The sequence below is a fragment of the Opisthocomus hoazin genome, chromosome 18 (genome assembly GCF_030867145.1).
Source record: "Opisthocomus hoazin isolate bOpiHoa1 chromosome 18, bOpiHoa1.hap1, whole genome shotgun sequence".
NCBI lineage: Eukaryota > Metazoa > Chordata > Aves > Opisthocomiformes > Opisthocomidae > Opisthocomus > Opisthocomus hoazin.
Genome location: NC_134431.1, coordinates 5,194,112 through 5,213,647, shown reverse-complemented (window position 1 = coordinate 5,213,647; position 19,536 = coordinate 5,194,112). Strand labels below are relative to the sequence as shown.

Below are 19,536 nucleotides of genomic sequence, written 5' to 3'. Positions count from 1 at the left end.
AACCCCGAGTGCAAGCTGCCTGCGAGAGCCTCGGCCCCTCACTAAAGGAGAGGTTCTCTACGCTCACTTTTTTAACTCGTGAATCTGCTCCTTTCCACACAGAGCATAACCTGCTTATTCCAGCTGACTCACCCCTAATTTCAAACGTGTTCACTTTACTTTTAGTTTGCTGAACTTGAAGTTCTCACCTGACAGACAGCTGCATGACAAAGCTCTGAGTCACAGCCATTGCCTTTCAATCACGCTTGCTCACAGATCCCAAACTCATTACAACTACTCAGCCTGGGGATGCCACGACAATCCCTGCTCTATATTCATCCTTCGAACTCCTTTGACTTCTTCCTGTTGCTGCCCAGCTTCACATGAATTGCTCTATTGCTTTCTCACTGCTAAAACTATTCTCAGCTTCTGCTGTGTGCAGTTTGGCTCCCTATAGCAGGAGCAAGTAAATCAACCGATTGCCTTTCACCACAATATGACAGGCAAGACAGCCTAAAAAATATATATATAAGGAGAGTAATTTAGGGCGTGACTACAATGAGAAGGAAGCAAAGGCACAGATCTGCAGTGAAACACCACTAACCCCTGGTGTGATCACCCCAAGGTGGCACCCGTAGGAGCCAAGGCACAGAGCGCAGTGGTCAATCTACACAAGTCAGGTATCAGTCAAGTTTAAACCAAGGATTTAGACTAAACATTCAGCAGCCAGTTGAGTTTGTTAGGAAGCTGCATCATGCTTCAAGCAAATGCCAAATCATTATGCTGATTATCAAAGTGGACTGAAGAAGGTTTGTGATGCCCTTTAGAAATTCTATGCAAAACTACTCCAATATAAAACCACTAAGACCTTTGGCTGCTGAGACTGGAAGAGTGATACTGCAGATCTTGTGCTTTTATTCCCTCATAGAGAGAGATACCACCAAGCAGCTGAAATGCTTGTCAGCAGTGTTACTGCAGACAATGCTGCTCTTTGCTTACGGGAGCTTTCCACGCAGAACAGCTCAGCTCTAGTTCTTAATCTGACTGCCCCTCAGGAAGGGGAATGGATTTGCATCTGCCACACAAGTCTCTGAAAAATACGTACCTTAAGGAATGGAGGCTACATCACGTGTTTCAAAGGCAGTGGATTTTACAAAATGAGCTGGCTCTGGACAGAAAGCGTTTGGGAATGAAGTAACTCAAATCTTTCAAGAATTCAATTCCAGTCCGCAATCAGCCCTAGAGAAGCGAGCTGCATGCCAGCTTTATCCTTAGACAGCTTCCCTGTTCGCATGGGGGCAGCAGTAGCAGACTAAGAATAAAGACTCGCTTGTCCAGGAAATTAAAAGAAAAAGTCAGCTTCAAAGCCAGCTGCTTCAGCAGCATACGTTCTAGACCTTGTCACATTTGACAGTAACACCGTAGAACTGACCCAGGGAGGTAAGGAAGCAACCAGCTCCAGCTCCCTGAACAGGCAGCAGCTGGGTAAGTGCAAGCTTTAAGTAGTTTCTGCAGTATCTCTAAAACTGCATTCTTGTGGTGAAATCAGCAGGGATGAATTATCTGACTTGATACAATGGGAAAAAAAGTCCTCCTAACAGATTCCTGTGTTCTGGTAGTTCCAGTTCTGTCTTGGGCTGCCTTTTGGATTATGAGTTTCTTACGGCAGTGACTGCGGTTTCTGCAAGAATTCCTAGTTTCTTCTCGTTACTATGGTACAGAATCTGTTTCTTTTTAATGCTGAGTATCTATTTATTGGTTCAGAGTGAAGAGGTTAGTTACGCTCAGGACTGTACTACAAACACACTTCTATTTTAAATTCAGATTAAGAGATTTAAGAGGCTGCCTGTGGCGAGTATTTGTGACTCCTATACAGTGGGAGAGTACTAGCAAAGAACAAAATATTCAGGATAAATGTGCTCAAGCAACAGCCCCCCAACACAGCTACTCCTGCCTAATACAACAGCCCTTCAACCACTCAAGACCATTTGACCCTCCCAATCTCTAGGGCATCCAAATGCCCCTACTATTCCAAGCTGCTCTGCTGAGCTGAGCAGACTGCCAGTGTTGGAAACCTGTCAAAACTGCACCAACGGATTGCTTTTCTGCTCCCTTCACAACATGCTTTTGACCCATTTCAACCAAACTACAGCCAAGCTGCAGTGATGGGTTCTCCATAAGCCTGTGCGAGGCTAGGAACAAATTATTATTCATTTCAAAAGCAAGAAACACAAAAGGAACAGATGAGCATGATTTCTAGGCAGCACCTAGTGCAAACAGCACTGTGGTGTATCCTCGCAGCTGAGAGTTTAACAACATACTCAGCCAAGACATGGGAACCTACTGCAAAAATCACCCATTCACCCATCACCCCAAAGGATTCCAAAAGCAAAAGCAGACGAAGCAGGGGACGGTCTGAAGCGGCTCTGTCCAAGCAGGTCACCAGTCTGCCAGGAGCGGGGAAGAAGCCTGGCTGCAGCTCCTGCAGCGTCTAGGTACATCCACACGCTTCCTCACACAGAGACAGCGTGCCTCACCCAGGAGGCATCCTCTGCCATCCATCCTGCACCAGAGCAGCAGCTCTGCAGAGGCTGACCACCAGCCCCACACTGGTCAGCACAACCGGTGACAAGCCCTGCCCAGCGGCTCGCTCTGGTCCTTAGCAATGAAACACTGCCTGTTCGCTTGTGCATCGTTGCAATGATGGGATTTGCCCAGCTTTATGCCTTGAGCTTTGCCCTTCGTGTTTCTGTGTCCGTGACCTAATTACTGAGCACTTCGGTTTAAAGAGACATCAACTTCTGCGTGCGTGACCGTTCGCAAGTGCTCACCTGATTCCTTTGTCTCCCCATAAGCAGCACGCAGAGAACATACAGCACCTCCAGCTTATACATAATCTCATGCATGATCTTCATGGACTGTGGCAGCTGTGTTCGGGTTGAGGTGTTGGCCAATCCACTTTCATCCGAAGACTCTGAACAAGATGGCAAAGATGTGAGCCTGAGGCAGCTTCAACAGGAAAGGATTTGTTACAGTTATTACTTTTACACTGAAACACTGCAGATGTAAGACCAGCATGTCTGCTTGAATCTTCTTCTCAACTAAAAATAGTGACAGACAACAAATAACCAGTTTAAATTAAATGCTACAGAAGAGAAAAAAAATATAGCTGGAACTTTAGAGGAGATACAATTACACTTTAAAAAAATTATTTAACTTTTCTATAATAAGCTAAATGGCATCACCTACATGAAGTAACTAGGATCACCTATATGCATTAATAGACTACTGCACCAGAAAGGACACGTCAGGAAAGGTAAAAAAAGTAGGGCTGAGATTAACAGAAGCATTTACTATCAGTCTACTTTCATCTCATACCTCGGTATCAGTATGCTTAGGCCACAGTTAAATAGTTTTCATAGTCCTATATACAATTATACTGCTAAAGGCAGAAATAGGATATAAGACACCATGATTGCAAGTGGAAAACATGACAGAAATTACGAGTGACACAGGGAAAGTAAATAAAAACATAGTGAAGCTTATAGGTTGCCGTTCAAAAAGGAGTTAGCTTTTTACACAATACATAACTAAGCGATGAATTGCCCTGCCACAGGATAGAGTGAATGCTTTTTGAACCCACGTGAAAAAACAGTAACCAGGCAAACACACAAAGGAAGGAAACCATCAAAGGCTAAAAAGCATAGACACCACCTCTGACTCAGAAGTCCCTAAGCCACAAGGCACCGGAGACCGAGGTAGTATTCTGGGAAAGCGTGTCTAGGTTTGCTTGCTAACTGATGTTGTGGGTCAAGAGCTGTGGCTGGGCATGTTCCACCTCGGCAAAATTGCCTTGTGAATTCTGTTTCAAAATACCAAGCGTTTGCCAGTTTCCACCAACTTGGTGTGTATAAAGGTACGTGCAAGATGCTGTTGGAGCATTCAGATAATTAATTTTTGTGTAATTTCAGAAGTCTTTAATAATTAACTGCTACAAAACTAATGAAGCTGGATAAGGAAGAAAGTTTCCCAAGAAGCACAGAAGCAAGTATTTAGATACTAACATTTGGGGATAATTCTCATTCCATTACTGAGTATTTTGAGTTATGTAAGATATACACTGCATTTTTGCCTTTCATGCAAGAAAAAGGGAATCAAGACCAATTGAAAGGAAAAGCAACACATGGCAAACACTGAAGCAGGTTAAGAGACCCATCAGCTAATGGTGGCTAGAGGAATGCAAGCCAGATACCTGTGCTGCTCTGCTCTGCCTCTTCATTTGCCACTCTCATCAGCGCATCAAGTACTAGGGCATTGTCCAGCCAGGTGTACCATTCTTCCAGCTCCTGGAGGAAGCTGGAAGTACCTGTTGTTTCAGACACCTTCCGTGTTGCCAGTTTGCACAATCGCTCAATGAAGCCTGGAATATTCAAAAGTGTAGCTGAAAAAGAAAAATAATTTCATTACGATTTAAGATCACCAACACAACAGTCATCAAATCCTCTATACCACAAGGTATCAAAACATTAGTCACATAGAAAAGTACACAGTACAACGAATTCCATCCAGTTAAAAAGATCCAAAGACGGAAGCAGTCGGTGCACCCTATTATGGACTGGAAACGAGTGTGTGTACCCTAGGTATAATTCAATCAGCATTAAACTGGTTTGTGTTGGACTGGGGAAAAATTAGTTCTACCCTACTCTAACTGCTTGTTTCTGGCCAATTCCCTTTAGCTGGCACTGCCGTTTTCCAGTCCACAGCGAGTCAGTATCAAGAAACTGATCTGGCTGAAAATTAAGCTGGCAGAAATAAAGCAGCAGCCCTTGGAAGGGCAGCTCCACCTCCCCTTTCCTCTGTACAGTGCTACCTCCTTCACTCTACCTCCTGTGGTGCTGACTCATAGCAAACCCAACTAGCTCGCTTCAGTAGCTGGGTGGAAAGCTGTTAGCTTTTTAAGTAGTAGTTTCCTGAATTACTTCACCATGGAGCAAACCAGATGGGAAACACATGACAGCAGCCCCACGTTAGAGGGTTTTAATTGTTGTGGAACTGCACCCTTCAAAACAGCAGTTTGAGGACAGACATCAATGGTCTGCAAAATGCTTGGGGGACTTGGGGAGGTGCTAGGAGATGCACTTTGTCGTAAAGTGTTCACAGAATAACTTAATTACAGGACCTGTTTATTATAGATACATGGCTAGTCCTTCACTTGCAGATGTAAGCAGAAAAGGACAGAATTCGGCCGTAAACACTACATAAAAGAATTGAGATATTCTGTCCATTGGTACCACCCCCTCTGCAAGAATAAGCTCCCTGATAAAATTTTTAAAGTTGAATATTCTTTATAGTCTTAGATACAGTCTCTAATTCTACAAACAAAAGATGATTAGTTAAATATTTGCTTGACTAAGTTCAGCTCTGCAGGATCCAAGCTTGTTCAGTTCAACTAACTTAAATTAAACTTTGTACCTACGCATACTTGTCCACTGCTCTCTACAAGCAAGCTCTGGCAATCACAGGGCACAAGACGATACACCCCCCCCCCCCCCCCCCTTAAAGCCTCTCAGCTTCTGCCTGCTGGATTATGCTATGTTGCTCCCACTGGATCCTGTAGACGTGGCAGCGATTACAAGTGGAGCTTTGTTGTTCGTGGCTAACATAAAATGTTAGGAGCTGGGAGAATGAGCTCCAAAACCCTTTTCTGCACTTCCCAAAACTGTTCGGCATGGGCCTATGCAAACCTCTGCTTCAGAAGCCCGAAAGCTTTTCAGCACAGTAAGAGCTGAAAACAGCAGATTCTACATTTGAGAGTACTTTAATTTAAATCTCTCAAATTCATATTCATCCTTCTAGGCAAGACTTCTGCATCCGAGATGCACTCAGCAAAATAAGGAAACCTGCACTGTGCCCAAAGTTAAAGTCGAGATAAGACCCACAGATTTCCAAGGCTGGTGTGGTAAGGATGGCCAATGTGATCGATATTAAACACACTTTCCTTGTTGATGAAGACAGACATCCTGCTCAGGACAAAGTCAGATAAAATCAGGGAAGCCACCATGCTGCATGCAGTTTCAGTTCAGGATTTCATATTTTAAGGAGGACATATAATTACTGAGAGCTGCTAAAGTGAAGGCCATGGAGGTGACTGAGGTACAGAAAACAAACCCAACTACTTTAAGTCACTCAGTTCATCAGAGAGGGCTGAAATGATAGAAAGTAACTCACCTAATTACCAACACCATACGAAACAGAAAGCTACAGTCAGTTTCATTAACAGAAGAGACTGTTTCCAGGAAAGCGAATAAAGAAAAATGCTTTGTAACAGACAGAATGCTTACAGTATCCTCTAGAAACATACACTACAGATGTGGCATTATGAAGAGGGAAATTCTACACACTGTTGAGATTCTTCTGCGTTTGTTCCCATTGTAACAATTACCTTGATTAATTTCAGCTCGAGAAGGACCCAGGTTTTTTTTCTGCTGGGCATTTTTGGCAAGAAGGGTGTGCTTGTCATCGCTTCCTGTGTCAAGTTCAGAAATTGTGACGGCAAGGATCCTGCAGAAGTTTGCAAGCTGCTGCTGATCAAAACTGGACACAAGGCTCGCAAGATTGGGAATATCATCCAGTTGTATCATTTCCTGGAGAAGGGAACACCAACTGAGTAAGGGGCATGCGATGCTCAAGAAGGGAACACAGACACAGCCAGAAGGCTCCAGCTACAGCTCTTCCCTGGCGAGATCTGCGTGTTATTTCAATGCTAGTAGCAGAGAAGTAAGCAGGCAGTGACAAGTGTAAAGTCTGCAAACAGACGTGATCTACAACGGGTGTCACTTACGTTTATCAATTCTAATAGTATAGATACCCATATTTTTAAGACTTAGTATTTACATAAAACTATAGGGCCTTTTTTTTTTTTTATTATTAAACACGCCCACCCCAAGCTAATTTAACACACAAATTACATTTAGGTATCAGGAAGTTTCAATTTTGTTTTCCACTTCTGTATTTTCTTTGAAACTCGGATGAGAACAGACTTCTAGATTATTTTTCTCAGTCATTTTCATCAAAAGATCTTTTTAATAAAAAAGATGTTGAAAACAGCTTTCAGCAAAAAGCATTTGTGTTCAGATAAACCAAGCTTGTTTTCTATCTCAGAAGTACAATGTTCTCAAATTTACTTTAAAAAAAAGTACATAGACACATTTCATTCAGGGGTTTCCCAGGGTGACACCTCTAATACTTTATCTGCACCGCATCAGGGCACTAAGCTGTCTTGATGCTGGCAAGCAACTTCAGAAACCTAGTTTGTGCAGAAATACCTAAGTGCCCTGTTGCCAGCCTACATCTTCTCAGAGAGATGACAAACCCCAAGATAAGAGAAGCATGGGAAGCCTTCCAGATGTTAGGAAGACTGCTAAAACATCTGAAGCGTAATGAGAAGGCAAGGATGAAAAACCAATTTATATGAGGTTCGTTTTCTTTATTTGAAATACTTGTACTTTAATGACAGCCTGGTACTCACCCCCATCATCCTCTGCAAGCTATGCAAAAGCATGACAAGTATGATACCATATGCATGATTTGGCTTCTGTATGACATGTGATTGAAGTTAATCACCACTGCAAACAGGTTTCAAATAAGCTACAAGAAGTGAGAATGCCAGATTGTCTTCAGCAACTCTTCAAAGAAACAGCTGTCTTTCCTGGCCTGAAAAGTCACACAAATAAAATGAAGAAACCAGTAACCAACCTTTTTAACTCCCAGGATATCCTCAATGAGCGTTGCAGTTTGTAGGAATGTCGTTTTGTTTGTCATTAGTGTAAACAGGAACAACACAAAGTCATTTCTTTCCGCCAGTCGCCTCGTGACTCCTTCCGTCTAGAAAGCAGCAAGATGCACACACAGACCAGGAGTCAGAGCCCGCCTTGGGAAGCTGTACGTTACAGGCACATGCAGGACAGTTTCACAGATGAGGTGTTATCCCATCAGCTACTACCAAAACCAGGAAATGTTGTTATTTACGATGACCAAAACTAGCTCTAGTCCTTGTCTGAAGTTAACATGCTTGCAAAAACTACAGGCTCCAGGATGAAAGGCTCCATCTCAAGGCAACTGTTTACTTGCCTAAACCAAAAGTAAACACTGCATGCCTGGAAACACGTCAGAGAGGCTTGTCTCTCATTCCCCACACAAACTGTAACCAGCTCCATTTCACGGTATGTAAATGCAGCACCCAAATCCCTCCTCAGCTGTCAGCACTGCTCTCAGCTGGGCAGAGTCTGAGCAACCAGAATCAAGCATTGGCCTTAATGAACTTGGTGACGAACCCAAAAGTCATGCTAGAACATGACTTAACAAGTTTGTTAAGGCCAGCTTTCACGTTCTGATGGCCGAAGACAGCTTTCATGCTTTGATCTCTGAGACCATGGCCAGTCTTTTCTGGAATTAAATGGAACTTAAAACTACATGCTCACCGCTTGCAAAGCTGTCTGTTAGTCATATACGACTGCCACACTACCAGTGCTCACAGGGCTAGAGTAGCTTAGGTACTTCCTGAATATTTCCACAGAAGCGTAAGAACAGTTAATATTGCGCACACAACACTTCTGTTATCCTGAACATTTCTCATTCAAGAGAGCGCAGTAATGCCAAAATAAAACGGCAGCTAGTCTATAAATTGCAAATTATTTCTTAGTGTACTACGCTATTCACAGTTTGTAAAAGTTGCACTACTTGTAGTTAAAACAAAATAAAAATCATGTAAGTCAAGAAAAAAGTGTTCCCTCTCTTCCCCCTCCCACGTGTACACAGATAGTTAGCAAGGAGAACACGATCTACCAAGACTCAAACTCTCGAGATGAGGCTGATGCCTTTGGAAGAGCTCCAAGCCAGTAACTGCCTCCTTCAAAAATTTTTGTTAAACAATGCTCTCTCAGTTATGACATAATAAGATGTGTGATTAAGTAAACAATCCTGAGGATGCTCCCTGCACGCATAATCTGAAGCACGTGCTTCTAGCTTCAGAATTTTAATGGCAAAGTATTTCAACAGGCTTTTAACCCAGCGTCTTCCTTAGCACTGATCTGCCACCAGCTGAACTGAACTAATATTCAGCACATGAAGGAGTTGCAAGATCAAACTTAAACACTTTGCCAGCACCACTACTGAACGAGATGAGCTGTAGCTTGGGTTAGTAGGCATCCATTTCTAGTTTCAAATTTTACGTCTGACTACAACAAAGGCTGACACAGTCTTCCTAAGGAAATATAGATACAGAAAGATCCAAATGGGGATTTAAACTTCATGATGTGGCTAAGCAAACAGAAAATGAGTAACACACCAACATATAGGGAAGTCCTACATTTAACTGCAGGAATTTTAATGAAAAGTTTCACAGTAAGTTTAAGTTATGCTTAGAAGAGTCTGCATGTTGTCTTCTCAAGTAGCACATGTAAAGCATGACCAACAGAAGAACACTTCTGCACAGCAGCTGTACTTACACATATACACGTGTTGTACAGTATGCTTAAACAGTCCTTGATGAGGTCATCGCTTACTGCAAAGTAGAAAACAGACATTCACTAGCTTTACATTGCAAAGGAACATTAATGTCCACAGTAGTGACACAAACAGCTATGAAACAGGTGAGAATTTCAGGCTAACTGCTAGCTCAGATCACATGTGCAAATGCCCTAGAGGAAAAAAACCAGAGGAAGAAACCTTGTATACCTGACACGTTCACCTGCTTGCTTCCAAAACTGCTACCAGCACTGAGTAGGACCACAGGCAGAGATGTCGTTGTGGTCTAGTGCGCTTTTTAGTCACACACAAAAGAAAATGATAGGGGTGTAAACAGTATTTTACAAAAAATGTTACAGATCAACTCAAAGTTTGTCAATATGAGAAACTGCTGAGACACATATTAATTCCAATTATTAAACATAGGGGAGAGGGAGGAAGGACAGTTCATGCAGTTTTCTCCAGGCAGCATCAGGAATTCATAGAAAAGCTTTCAATCTGGTTTACTCCAGCATTTTAATATTTAAAATACATTTTCAGTACAGTCGTACAACAGCTGCTTCAAGTTCCTTCACCTTAGAAGTTCCCTGGCTGACGGGCATGGAGCGTACCGTGACATCTCCCTTCCTCGGAAGGGTTCAGGGAAGCAGCAGAATCACAGACAGGAGAAATGAAAACACGAAACTAAAGCTGCTCCAGCAGGAAAGTTGTGCTGAAGCCACTGCACCCCATTGGCAAGTTCTCCTTATAGCAACTTGTAGTAGTAGTTACTAGGACTAGGACAGGAAAACAGCATACTGTTCGTTATCTCACAATCTTTGTAACTCCTATTACATAAACAATGTTTTGTGGCTTATTATTAATAACTGTTTTTACTGTGGCTATAGCTACAGTAAAAATTTCCAGTGACTGCAGATTTTACCGCATTGAGAGAAGTATGTTATGCTGAGTGCATGAATACTCCTGAGCTGTGCTTTGCACAGGTCACCATCCTAAATCCCACCATGAATCAGTACTCAGCGAACAAAGAAACCAACGATTCATTTAGGAACAGGAAATTGCTGGTATGGAAAAAGAGTAACAGAAAAACAGAATAATTTATCTGAATAAGGACGCAAGGAAAGAATGAAAAAAACATAAAACGCCTATTTACTTACTTTTTTGTTTCTTTTTCTGCGTAATAAGAGTTGGTCTCATGAGAATTTCTACTAAAAGCTGCAACAAGATGATAAAGAATTAACGGAATAACCATTGGGATACAAATAACTAACTAATTTGTCAGTGACAAATTGTCTCTGCTGAAGTCAGAGGTGAATAATGGAAGCTCTACAGTCACAACCCCCCTGGTGTCAAAATTACTCTCACAAAAAAATAGTTGTATTTACCCTGAAGAAATAATAACAGTTATATAAAACAATCTCCCACTGGCAAGCTTTAAAGAATTTGAGGCTGCAAAGAATGCAATTCCACATGCATCCAGATCACATCAAGGATGGCTATCACCCATCTCCCAAAATAACAAACCTTTAGCAATAATCTGTGAAGAGACGCAAAATTTGCAAAGGCTCTCCCTAAATCTTGCAGGGCTTCAAAATACATTTCAGGTCCAGACATAATAGAACTTAGTTGCTCCAGATTTTAATCTCACCAACAAAGAGCAAGTCACTGCTTGTGTAGATGCAACTTATACGCATACTTACATATACATTTACAGATAGGTGACGTGTTGTCGCATTTCTGTTTAAGGAATGTAACAGTCAGCTTTCCATGACTGGGACTAGGGTTCTGATAGATGTAGAGCTGATTGACAGTTGTTCTAGCCTATAACACTGGTTTATTTTCAAACATTTTAAAAAATAGTGGTTTATTCAGAAATGAGAGTTAACCACTAGAAGGAACTGATGAATTCTGCAAGAAGTATTGCAAAAAACCCCTAATTTGTTACTAACAGTTTAAAGTTGTCAAGAGCAAGGCAGGCATCACCCAGTCAAGTCATGCCAACTGACAAGATATTTACATTTTACAACTTGCTCTGCCTATTTGTCCCAGCTTAACTTTACTTCTGTCTTAATGAACTATCTAGCCAGACGCAGAGGAAAACATCTGATAGCACTGGAGGCACAGCCCACATTTTCAGCACTGACAAATAAATAAACAGGGAACTTTAAAGAGGAATATACATTTTCCAGCAAGATTTGTAATAGTAGCTGTAGCATCAGTAGGGTAGAGAAAAATGACTGCAGCAGTAATGTAGTGCTCATATTAATGGCTTACATTTTAGGAGGAGAAGGCACACATCAAGGCTCGGTACCCGAGATAAGCATCCAAAGATATCCCTAGGCACTGCTCTTCTCCTGGGAAAGAACACCTACTGCAACAAGTCTGTCTTTTAAGGGTGGCTGCAGTCATGATCGCTCCTGCCTTGCCACAGAGTGAACCTTTTCAGCTAGTATTTATTTTTCCTGGTCGATACTATAACCCACCACGTATTTATCACCTTATTCTTGCAGAACTGGTATGCTCCTCACATACACTCCAGGGACTGGACTGCAGTGGTGGTGTGAGACACTCCTTGGAGCGGGCTTTCTTCAGCCATCCTACTGAAACTGCAACAGTATGCACCAAGAAGTGCAAGAGTCCAATGGCGGAAAGAGAATAGGTAAGAAGGTGCCTCCCCAGAGGCAGAAGGAGCAGAAAGTGGGGGGATGAGACCTTATTTGTTGGAATGGGGTTGCATTCGAGTCCAAAGTCCACGAGGCTCATGCATCAGTTCATATGTTTGTACTCTCAGGTAACATTTTACATGTATTCATATAAAGGGAGGAGACACAAATGTGCCTTTGCTCTTCCTCGATGTTAAGGCTGTCAGAATCCAAAAATATTTAAGGACTATACTATCATACTTTATAGCATACAGAGTACAATGCAAATTTAGTATCCTTCTAAGTGACTCGTGCTTTGCAGTTCGAAATGCTGCAACAGAGAATCTGCACATGGCACACAGAACCAGCAGATCAGACCACTTCCCTTTCAAGTCCTAGAGAAGGATTTTCAGAACACATAGCACTGGCTTCCACCACTGCCTTTAACCAGATTAAACCCACTTGTATCAGTCAACTCTGGCCATAGTACCAGGTAATTAGAATGTATCTGATATTTACCCTTTCCAGCCCAAAGGAAAAAAAAACCCACAAACAAAACCCAACCAACCAACCAACCAAACCCCAACACACACACTTATTTAAATATGAAACATAAAGCCATTTTCTGTGCATTCTTATGTTAAAAGCACTTCTACAGGAAGTATCACTACTTCCCTTTAAAAACAAGGGAAATTTAGAATATTTTCATACAATGTTCTGAATTGCTTGGTTAGCTGAAGACTTCTGTCCTCAGTTGACAGCACACCAGCAACTAAAACAGTGCTAATTTCAAAAAAACACAACCTAAATACAAATTTTACTTAAATAAAGGCATGCTAAGCATAACAAGGGAGAAGTAGCAAAGACACTGTTCAGTCAGACAAAAAGAGGGAGGGGGAAGAAAGTGTCAATTAGTTCATTGGAAAATACAAATAATACATCTCCAAGGAAAGCTAAGATCCCAGAGTCTGTCACCATAAAACTGGGTATTTGCATAATGTAGAATTAAAACAAATAAACAAAAAGATCAATTGCCAGAATGTCTACAGAAATCTTGCAGCTCTGTTTTAAAAAATTTTCCATAGATGAAGCAGTCCGCATTGCATGACAGCAATAAACATGGACAACCTGGCTAAGAGAGTGCCCTAGTGTGCTTAAAATGCCACATCTCCTTCAGTCATAAGGGAAATTCTCAGTGCTCTAGTACCGACTGTAGTATTTAATCGCACGACTAGAAATCACTTGAAACTGTTTTCATTAAGAACCTAGAGGTCTCACCTTTTTTCAGTTAAAAACAGACTACCTGAAGAAACAGCCAGGTCTTGTCTATCATGTAAGAAGAACTACCTCACTTTTGATGACATAATACCTCAGAATATACATTATTTTCACATTTTGATTAACAGAAACAGGCATAATTCTAATGCTTGGCACCAAATTGGTAAAGTCATTCTGCAGCTTGCATTTAGAAGCTTCAAACTCCTCAAAAGACCTCACTTACAGATTTCTTAGTGGTATAACTATCATGCAGAAATGTTTTTATATTGTTGAAAAAACACAACTTACATCGACTCCTCCAAATAAGTCAAATGTGTATGTATTTGGGAAAGCGGACTCTTGAGCAGCTTTTCTATCTTCTGTAACAAACGCCATGGCTTCCATTGAAAGAAGTGGAGAAATTTCCTGCATGCAGTAAAAAAAGTTCAAAAAGAAAACTGTTCATCAGTACAAACACAATTGTCTCTGACTATCTGTGTGATCTACTGACTAATCAATTACACGAATTCCCAGCTCTTATATACCAGCCAATTCACAGATACTATCAAGCAAACAGTTTAAAAAATTAGTTGGAATATGATCACAACAGACTTTAAAAAAAGCAACAACAAAATAACCCCCAGCTTTCAGGAAGAACAGTGTAGATATTACCTTTAAGATGCTATGGCACTGGGAGAAATCACTGTTCGGGTGGCTATGTTCATACAGCTTTTGCAACAGTAAAGGAATCCCATTCCATTTTGCTTGTTTATCTCTTTCCTTTAACAAGGCCTCTGTGATCTGCAACAGAGACAGAATATAATTCCCATGTGTCCAATGCTTCACAACCAGGAAAACAACCTTATCATCTCCCCAAAATATCACTATCAGAATACAACAGAAAAATAGTTTATTGCAGAGAGCACCATTACAAAATCCAATACCTCTTTCCATGCAGCAATTTACCCAGGACTGGTAGCTGCAGAATTTTAGATTGTTATAGTATCTTAAGCAGGACGGGGCTTAAAGGAGATGTTATCATTTAGAGTACTTAATCTCATTCCATACTTTTTATATTGATCATGTATTTTTAAATGGGAACATATTAGTCTCTAAATAATTCCATTACAAGAACTCCAACTGACAGGTCACTGAAGAAGGAAATGGATGCCCTTGACACTATCAAAAATTACACTAGTCTAAGGCAGACAGAACACTGAAGATGGAAAGGCTTCATTACTCGTTACACTCAGCTAGTAATGAGTATGTCCCCGAAGCCATCATTGGTCATAGCTATGACACAAACCACTAAGATTTACAAGCAGGCTCCAGAATAACGTATCAAAGACACAGGGAAAATATCCTCTGCAGTCTCAGGCTGGTTATAAATGGAGACCAACAACTAAATCAGGAGAACAACACTGGGAAGCAGGCTGCAATCACAAAAAAGAACACAGTAACATTTGCTACTACATTTGTGCAAACCTTCTCCAATTTCCCTCTTCTCCTCAAAACACTAAAAAAATTTCTCAGTATTCACCATTATATTTTACATCTGAAAGACTGAAATAGCAGCACAAGACTAATAAATATTCTGCTTGGAATCCACAAAAGATGTTTTGATGCCTGAACACTCCGAACGCTCCCAGGTTACTGCCAGTAGATGCTGTAAAGGAGGAGCTCTTCATTAAAGTTCACCATCCAGTTAATGCTGACCAGACTTTAACCCCCGTTCTTAACGACGCTTCAGAGGTACCTGGACCAATCCTGAAACAGGGACTTCTCCTTGTACAGAAAGGTAAGGCAGACAACAACAATTACAGCCAACAGCACTTCTGGCTGGTTTTACAGTATTATTATATGCCCTCCAAATAAAAAAATGAAATTAAAAACCCCCAGTCCTCAGGCCAGCAACACTGCATCTCAATGCCACATTTGCGGATTTTCTCTTACCCCTAGGCCTAAACCTCCAAGCTGCCCTCATTCTGCGCGAGTCGCTCGAACCTTTCTGTGGTTAACCTGCGTTACTTCCCTCCAGCCTACTTACATGTTCATTGTTAACAGCCAGGAAATATTGCTTCTGATTGTTCCAGCCAATACATCCTTCTCAGATATACCTCAGCGCACAATTCCAAAGGGCCATTCAATTCCTGATTAAACAATTATATGCAAATATACTCCAGTTTCTGACTGAGAATTTAACCCTTTTCTAGGCTTGTTAGACAGCATAAAGGAAGACCAGAAAAGTGGTGCAAGCACATGAAAACAGACTGGCAATGTTGGCTGCTACAGATCCTCACCCTTCTAAGCTTCCCAGATACTTGGGGTTCTTTTCCTGATGAAAAACCCAAATTTGTTCGTAACTAAGAATTTCAAGGCTCTTGAAGTATCAGGTTTTCTTGCTACAAGGGGTGACTGAAGAAGCATGAGCAAATCTGTGACAGAGTACTCTCTCCCGTTTTCAACTTTACTCTGCTTTCTGACTAAGAGCAGTGAACCAGCACTGCTGGAGAATGACACAGAGTTGCTTCTGAGGTGGCCATTTGCACAAGAAATGGCAGGATGAAACCACAAGGTCAAAATGGTTTCTCATCGTTTGGACTGTGAGTAATGGGTCAGCTCCTTTGAAGTCACAAATTTCTCCATGTAACACCCAGCACAGGGAGCACGAGCGGAGCTCTACCACCACCCCGTCATCTCAGCTGTGGGAGGAGTACACAACCCCACGAGCAGTGGGAGGAACCAGATTAATTGCTGGATAAAGTGCAAGGAGCATGCAGCAAAACGCCAGGGAAAGAATCCAACTTCCCGGCTCCAGCTGATGTGGAAGATATCACAGGCAACGATGACGCGCTTGGGCTCCAATCTGGGGTTCCAGTAGCACAGAGCAGAATTCATCATCCAAGTGCTCTCAGAAAAGGCCAAAAGCCCTTAATCTGTCCCAGACTCTGACAGGCAGCCGCTTGTGCTGATCTGCGGAAAACTTTCAGAACTGAAATTCTGAAAGAATGAAGCAAACGTTTCCTTGCTCTCATCTTCTTTTAACCACTTTCCCCCCCCCAAAAAAAGTTTTCTTTCTCTTGATTTAATACATGTCTTTGGTTTCATTGCAAGCTCTAGCTTGTGGTCCCTGTTCTTAATTTATGAGGCTGCCCTGGCTCTGAATATTTCCATTGTGGCGCAGTGGTATTTGCCAACGCAAAGATTTGGGATTCTATGGAGGGATTAAAATTCAATCAGATTGTATGGAGCTGTCTTTCTTTGCAACCATTTCGGTTAAAAACTGCATCTCATGATTTCTGCAATAGCAGCTAGTCAATGGTTTTTAGTTATAAGCGAAGTCGGTTTCCTTCTTGCTCTTTTTGGGCAGATGTTACTGAACAGTCATCAAAATTAGCACTGGGTCTTTCAGGGACCCTTTTCCCTCTCCAGTAATTTCTGGTCCCATCCAAGCAGGGTAAGCCCAATCCCACACCGATTTCTCAGAAATTGTCCTCGTTCACTGGATAGCTCTGGATAAAAACCTCTGAAATCTTGCACACAAAGCTTGAGAAGTTGGATACTACCCAGCAAGAAGGGGAGGCTGCAGAAGCCCAGCTGGAAATAGCATTAATTAAAAAAAAGGACCTACCTAACTGATGGTTGCAGGGGTTATGAGCTGTCACGCCTTACTGGCATTAGAAGAAGAACAGAGTAAGTACCAATTACCAGGAAAACCAAAGAACCGGAGTCAAAACTTCCCCACCACCTAGGTACAGCAAACCAAACCGGTACAAACACCAAGGCTCCTCACAGTCATTTCTCAGAAGTCTGCTGCAACACATCCAAGTTTTGAATCACAAACCGAGAAACCTGGGGACGGCACACGGAGGCTCTCCAGAGGCGCTTATACCCCAGGCAGGCCTCCGAAACCAGGCGGCACGCTCGAGCCCAGGCACTGAGCTCCCAAACCCCGTCAGAGCCCAAAGCGCTCTGCACGATGCCGGCCCCACGGGCAGCTCCCCGAACGCTGCCCACGCGCCTGACCAGCACCAGCCACCGCCGCCTCCTCCAGCTGCGCTGGCGAACCCACAGCACTGTGCTGCTGGTGGAAGGGCAACCAAAGACTTCTGAAAGGATTTAAATACAGGGTTAAAAAAAGTCATCAAGCCCAGCCGTGACTGCAAGGTAGAGGACACCGAGTGGTTTTCTCCCAAAGGCCTGGAGCCCAGGACTCCCCAGGAGGTGACTCCAAAGACCGATAACTACCACAGGAATACTTTCCTACTACAGAGTTTAAAGAACTTTTGTGCATAAATTTTCTTGAAAGTACACAAAGGGCTGAACACACCACACACCAATCTAAATATTTATACATAAAAATAAAGATAAATTTATATTAAATATAAATTTATTTTTAATCCTCCTGTGTTATAAATCCTTTTAAAACACCCCAGCATCCATTAACATAATGACCAGTAAGTAATTCTGATTAATACCTAAATCTTCATCGAGTTATATTAAGTTCTATGTTAATATTTGCCTAAATCCACCCCTTGATCGGCTCAGTTCCTCTTTCCTTACTCCCCCTCCTGACTTTGCTACAGTATTTGCTGTTGATGCCCCCCCCATGCCCGCTACCCTCCAGGCACAGCCTCTCCACCAGCAGTGGCTTAACCTCCCGGCTGCTTCGTGCCCGTGCTCAGCACCGCGCTACGAGCAGTGCCAAAACTTTTGTTACGGGCCTGAGATCCCTTGCAGTTATGATTGCTTCGAAATCCCTTCCCCCTTCCGTGAGGACTTTCCTTTCCATTTGTGCTCCTGCACTGTGACCATCTTTGCTGCCTTCCAAAGTATTTTCCTAACCTCGTCCTCACCGCTCTCCTAAGCGGTGGTCAGGGACACGTCTCCACGGCCTCCCAAAGCCGCTGACGAACCGAAGGCCCGTGAGCACGTGACAGCAGCAGAAATACCCTGGGCTAAGCCTCCCTCCCTTCGCTCTCCCGAGCAGGGGTAACATTTTTCTAACAAAATCCTGTCTCTGTTTCACATCTTACCCTTCAAACATTTCACTGTCTGCTGAACATTCACTACAAGAGGGCATTTTCTGTGATCTTTCAAAAAGCCATAAAGAGTGGCTCAGGTGTCCAAGCATCCTTTACAACACTGAAGGATTCATGCTGTGATAGACTTTACGGCTATGGCACATCAGTTGTAATTTTTCTTAATTCAATTTTTTGTTGCAATCATGCATTAAGGTAAGATTGGAAGTGCTTTAAAAACACCGTTTCCATTCTCAGTATCATCCATGACCAGTTCTGAAGTATATATTCAAATGTTTTAAAAGTTTAAAGGGAAAAAGAGGCACAAGATTACGCATCTTCAGAAAGATGCAAGCACGTGGTCTCTACGCATTTTTAATAAAATTAAAGCCTTTCCATACCCTTTCCCTTCAAATCTTTTAAGCTGTACCTTTAAAAACCAGGAAACTAATACTTGTGCAATTAAATATTTAATTTTCCTCTGAACAGTAATAACTTAAGAAGTCATTGACAGACTGCCAGGAGAATGATTATTCAGTGTTTTGGGGAGTGCCCCGTCACCCCAGCTCTTCACTACATTTTCCTGTTCAGTCGCTAACAAACACGCACCAGTGTGGCTAAGCTGTCTCCTTCTTCACACACCTTTGTACAAAAAGCCTACAACCAAGGTCAATGAACCCCCCCCAAGTTTCCAATTTAACACAAAACACAGCTTCTGGCCCATTCTGTGACTCTGGAAAGCGCTGCAAGGGAGCAGCAGTGAACTGCTACCCTGCAGCTGTGGGGCAATAAACAACGTGACAAGTCACCAGCTGGGCCTTTTGCCACGTAGCTCCGATTGAGAACATGCCAGAGCCCCCGGAACTTTATTCACAAAAAGAAACTGATATTAAGCTGGGAGAAGTCCACATAAGAGCACCTATTCCCAGCCTCTCTCCAGCTCCTAGATTCTGCGAAGTGCGGATCAAGTTTCCCATAACTGCTGTTTCTCCATCCTCCACATCCCTGGATGGAGCCCACCATCCTTTCTCCCGCTAGCCCCAAAGCCAGGCATGAATGCAGGGACATGGTGTCCTAGGACAAAACCTGCTGTAACTTCAGGCCAGGTCCAA

At 42.4% G+C, this 19,536-nt stretch overlaps 1 protein-coding gene across 1 annotated transcript in view; it reads right to left on the bottom strand.

The window, feature by feature from the left end:
- The window catches only part of TRPC4AP (transient receptor potential cation channel subfamily C member 4 associated protein), a 38,138-nt gene that overhangs the window by 14,176 nt on the left and 4,426 nt on the right, over positions 1 to 19,536 (bottom strand). The window contains exons 2-9 of the mRNA XM_075439040.1: positions 14,076 to 14,204; positions 13,713 to 13,829; positions 10,662 to 10,719; positions 9,486 to 9,541; positions 7,735 to 7,863; positions 6,422 to 6,623; positions 4,232 to 4,420; positions 2,811 to 2,953 (exon numbers count right to left, since the gene is read on the bottom strand). Coding sequence (XP_075295155.1) covers positions 2,811 to 2,953; positions 4,232 to 4,420; positions 6,422 to 6,623; positions 7,735 to 7,863; positions 9,486 to 9,541; positions 10,662 to 10,719; positions 13,713 to 13,829; positions 14,076 to 14,204 — 1,023 coding nt within the window. The remainder of the gene's footprint in view (positions 1 to 2,810; positions 2,954 to 4,231; positions 4,421 to 6,421; positions 6,624 to 7,734; positions 7,864 to 9,485; positions 9,542 to 10,661; positions 10,720 to 13,712; positions 13,830 to 14,075; positions 14,205 to 19,536) is intronic.